Raw genomic sequence first — 5,000 nt, 5'->3', positions numbered from 1 at the left:
AGTAACAACGAAATCAATACAGTAACAACAACAATACCACCAAGAACAACTAACACTAACGTAATAATATGAACAATAATAGGGGCAGTAGTAGTAGTAGTAATAATAGTAGCAGTAGCTGTGTTAATAGTAGTAGTAATGGCAATAATAGTAGTAGCAGTAATAGTAATATAATGATTATTATAATGATTATTATCATTATCATTATTGTTATTATTATTATTATCATCATTATTATTATCATCATTATCATTACTATTATTGTTGTCACCATTTTTATTGTTACTATCATTATTATTAGTAGTAACAGTATTAATAATAATATCCTATAACAATAATAATAGTAATCCCAATGAAAATAGATAACAAAAAATATTAATAACAATAACAACAATATTAAGACTACGATATTAATGAAAATAATATCTAACAAACCGACATATTCCCATCAAATTTATCAGCGGCAGCAATATAAAATCAATAAAAAACAAATCACGGAGACAATCATAAAAATAATAGTCATAATAATGACGACTATTAATGGAGGTAATAATCATAATAATAAAAATACTTCTTTCACTATTGTTGATAATGATAATGATTAAAAATAACAATGATGCTAATAATAATCATCATAACAATAAAAATAATACAGTGATAACAACAATAATGACGAGGATAACAAGAAAATAATAAAAATAACACCACTAGTAATAAATAACAGCATTAACATTCATAATCCACGTGCGACACCCCCTCCTACCCCCTCCCCCTTCCCCCACCCATTGCAATATATCACTAAATGTTTGTTGTGGATATGGCCAGACCCCCCCACCCCCACCCCCGCCCCCGCCCCCTTTCCTTATACTCCCTCTACTCTTTATTATATTTCCATTAAACGCATTATCACTGCCTTGGGGGTGTGGGGAAGTGGGGGTGGGGGTGGGGGGAGGGGGAGAGGGAAGGAGGAGGAGGAGGAAGAGGAAGTGGTCAAGGTGTTATATTAGACGTGCTCTCAAATTAGTGGGGGGGGGTGAGAGGGTGGGAGGGGGAGGGGAGGGAAAGGGAGGGGCTGAGAGGGTGGGAGGGGGAGGGAGGGTAACATGGGAAGGGGGGAAGGGTGGGAGGGAAAGGGAGGGGCTGAGAGGGTGGGAGGGGGGAGGAGAGGGAGGGTAACATGGGAAGGGGGGAAAGGGTAACACGAAGGGGAGGGAGGGAGGGAGGGGAGGGAAGAGAGAACAGGACACCCCTCGCCTATTTCCCTTGGCGTAATGAATAACAATGGTTCCTCAAACACGTGACAGGGAGGGCTTTGTTATGGCTACTTAATTCGACTCAGCAAATTCGAAAGATTTTAATAACGCGAAGAATGCTACGGTAAATTAAATGAAATATCTTGCACATTTCAATTTCTACACTCCACGAAATCAAAACAATATCAAATGAATTCCCAATTGTATCTTAATCCCATCCCTATATATGTACATTAATAAACACCTGAACCAAAGTACACAAGTAGTATTCAACAAAATGCTTTCACAAACACTCACCAGTCGAGAATTCCTCCTCATAAAGTCCGGCTGCGAGTAAAGGTATCCAGGGCAAACGTTTAATGATTTCCATGCAGACACCAGATCACACTTGCAATAATATCCACTCTTGCAATAATATCCACCTGCTCGTCTCGCGAAAACGTTTCTCTCGGAGGCAGTGCCGTAAAATGGGCAGTAATTAGTCTCTCATGAACCTGTGCGGAATTCGCGAATAGAGGAGAGTCTTGGCTTTTGTTCAGGCTTTCCGCGGGAGAGAGAGAAATACATCACCTTTCATAGAGCTCGTCAGAAATAGAACTGTCTATCGCAGAGTTCCAGTCAAGTCGCGGCAGCTGCTCAGGGCGAGTTGCCGGACGGGAATTCCGTGGTCGCTCTTTGTCCTCGTGTGGGAATACAGTCTATTTGAGTCCATTTGGGTGGCTTTGCTGGTTTTTAAATTTAGTGATTTATATACTGCTCTGATGAATAGGCGTTATCGCGACGGAGCAAATAATGTGGGAATAAAAGGTCGTGCGCCAACAGTATGTCATTCACTCCTTGCTTGTAAACTTTACGCGGTCGTCATGGCAACCGGGGCGATACAGGGACGTAACCCTGGACCAAAATTCGCTTTTATTTCACCCTCTTCACTCAAAAGCAACGCCAATACCTCCAACCCGAATAACTCAAAATGGCCGTATCACAACCTTAACGACCACCAAATCCACCAAGTTACCCTAAAAGACAACAGACTTGGAAGAGCAAGCAACATTAATGGCAAACCAGATCTCGCGTTTAACGGGATTTTGGCCCGGCGACCTCTGCACCTTTTACTCTTGTTACGATCGGGATGTTAGCTGATACACCAGCAGGGTCACTGACTTCCAATCGAATTTCGCTGCTGAACTTGCATTTAATCCTTGCAACTACCAAACTCACTGGGAAAGAAGAACAGTTATTTGAAACCGGAGGCTATATATTTTTTTCTGTTCCACGTGGGCGCTGTTTCTTAATAAGGAGTCGGTCGTATCTCCGCCATAGATCGTATTTCGAAGTGCTACCCACATGGACCTCTGAAAACGGTCTTACACGAAGAAACATTAATAATTAAACCAGGGGAAGATATAAAAATAGAATAATAACGACATGGACACCACTCTAGGAAGCAGAGACAAAAGGAAAAATTAATCAAGGTTAGAAGAGGGAACAGACTGTTACTACGGTATCAGTGACTGATAAAACCGCTAGCTTGCATGACAGCTGCACTCAATATCTAAAGTACAGATATAAAAGCATTGCGAGTTTGGTCTTACTTTGTAGTTAGTCGATTTACGATGCTTACAGGTATATCTCTATTTCGGAAGGCTTAACGTGTAACAAAAAAATTGGATTATTAAGAGAGGAATGTCTAACTGAACCCAGTGTGTAAAACATTTCGTAAAAAAGTTTAGTTATTCCGAAATGGATGAAAAGGATTACGCCACAATTTAAATATTAGTGATGGTGATGATGATGATGATGATAATGGTGATGATGATGATGATGATGATGATAATGGTGATGATGGTGATGATGATGATGATACTAATCATGGCGATGATAATAACAATAAGAATGACGATGACAACAATAATAATGACGATGATTATGATAATAATAATAATGAGAATGGTAATGATGAAAACAATAGAAATGATGAAAATAGTATAATAATGATAATAACAAACGAAAATAAGTCAATGAAAAGAAAAAGTACCCAAGAACAATCCAGAAAAAAGTTGAATGTTAATCACGCCCCGAGCGAACTATACCACAAGGGAATGGAATGCAGAAAATGACGCCGTTTTCTTTAAGGAAGGAGAAAAGTTGGTGATGACGTCACTGGAATTTTTAAATTTTACCTCTCGCTCAAAAATGACCGTCAAATATTATCAACCTTTCGCATTTACTTAATTAGTGTTTGAGTTGTAATTCTGGCCAGGGAGGTTATGCTATGATGACGAAAAAGGAAGATATGATAAGCAAGAACAATAAACGAATGGGATGAGAGAAATCTTAAAAAAAAAGAAGAAACGGGCGTAAAGAAAATTGATCTTACCATATAAGTCCATCTGACTAAAGGTATGATTACAAACAAATATCCTACAACCCACACATGCCACATACAAACCTAAACCAAACAAGAAAACAAATAAAAAATAAACATGACTCATAAACAAGATGACATCATAGAGGAGTCAACAGGAGACCGCTGAAGGTGTGGCAGTCATGAGGAACATGAGGTTAACATGAGGGGAGGCTAAACTCATTCGGGTTTTGTGAGGTGTGACCGAGATGACCTCCAGGGGTCATGTGAGGGGCGGGATCAAGTGGGGAGGGGGAGGGGAGGGCGAGGACGTGGGAGGGAGAGGTTGAGGAGGAGGGGGAAGAAGGGGAAGGGGAGAGAAGGGGGAGGGGGAGGGGAAGGAGGAGGGGGGAGAAGGGGGAAGAAGGGGAAGAAGGGGAAGGGGGGAGAAGGGGGAAGAAGGGGAAGGGGGGAGAAGGGGGAGGGGAAGGGGAAGGGGAAGGGGAAGGAAAAGGGGAAGGGGAAGGGGAAGGAGAAGGAGGAGGAGGAGGAAGAGAAGAAGAGGACGATGGAGAAGATGAAGGGGGAGGGCTAGGAATAGGAGAAAAAGAAGAAAGAGTAAGGGGGACGTTGAAGGAGGAGAAGTTGGAGGAAAGAGGAGGAGGAGGAGAAAGAATGGGAAGGTGCTGAGTAAGAGAGGAGGGGTTGGAGGGGATGAAGGAAGTGTGTGTGTGGGGGGGGGGGTTACGGGGTTCTGGTGGGTTCAAGGTATTAGTGAATTACTGACTTGTGTCCATGAATGAAATAGCATGTATCTGGACATTATTGATGGTCGAATCACTCCCATCTTACTTTCCTTTTTACAATTCGACGACAGAGGGCGGAGTAAAAGCGAGAGAGAGAGAGAGAGAGAGTAAATATTTCCTCTCTGCAAAAGGAAAAGGAAAAAAGGGAGAAATGAAAGGGGAAAGTGGAGGCAGAAAGGTGAAATTCCCTGCTGGTCTGTCGCTTGCAATCCTTTTGACTTTTACTTGTTTTGTTTACCAATTATACAAATGGAGAGTGTTGCACAGAGGAAGCAGGTAATCAAAGGTTTAAATAGGTGTACCTGTAGATATGGCAGGTCTAATTAATGTATATTTTATTGGATATGTTATTTGGTAATAAATAAATACACTTTGTGTAAATCGTCACGCTGCAAGGTCATTTCCTTGACCTTAAGCAACAAGGGATTACTAATCAGGGTATCGCAAAAAATACTGGTTATTCTGGTGCTCCGGTCTCTCTCTCTCTCTCTCTCTCTCTCTCTTTCTTTCTCTCTCTATCTCTGCCTCTCTCTCTCTCTCTCTCTCTCTCTCTCTCTCTCTCTCTCTCTCTCTCTCTCTCTCTCTCTCTCTCTCTCT

General features: G+C 41.4%; 1 protein-coding gene across 3 annotated transcripts in view; it reads right to left on the bottom strand.

The window, feature by feature from the left end:
• The window catches only part of LOC122252854 (uncharacterized), a 97,700-nt gene extending 95,883 nt beyond the window's left edge, over positions 1-1,817 (bottom strand). For all 3 annotated transcript variants that reach the window (XM_043015565.2, XM_043015566.2, XM_086536616.1), the window contains exon 1: positions 1,551-1,817. Coding sequence is in view for 1 of the 3 variants with exons in the window: in XM_086536616.1 (XP_086392742.1) it covers positions 1,551-1,623 (73 nt within the window). In the remaining 2 variants the exon portion in view is untranslated. The remainder of the gene's footprint in view (positions 1-1,550) is intronic.
• Between the last annotated feature and the right edge of the window lie 3,183 nt (positions 1,818-5,000).

The sequence above is a fragment of the Penaeus japonicus genome, unplaced genomic scaffold (assembly GCF_977035675.1).
Source record: "Penaeus japonicus unplaced genomic scaffold, GWHDUDI00000001_assembly GWHDUDI00000004, whole genome shotgun sequence".
Lineage (NCBI taxonomy): Eukaryota > Metazoa > Arthropoda > Malacostraca > Decapoda > Penaeidae > Penaeus > Penaeus japonicus.
The sequence above is the reverse complement of the archived record's forward strand: the minus strand, read 5'-3'. Positions and strand labels throughout refer to the sequence as shown.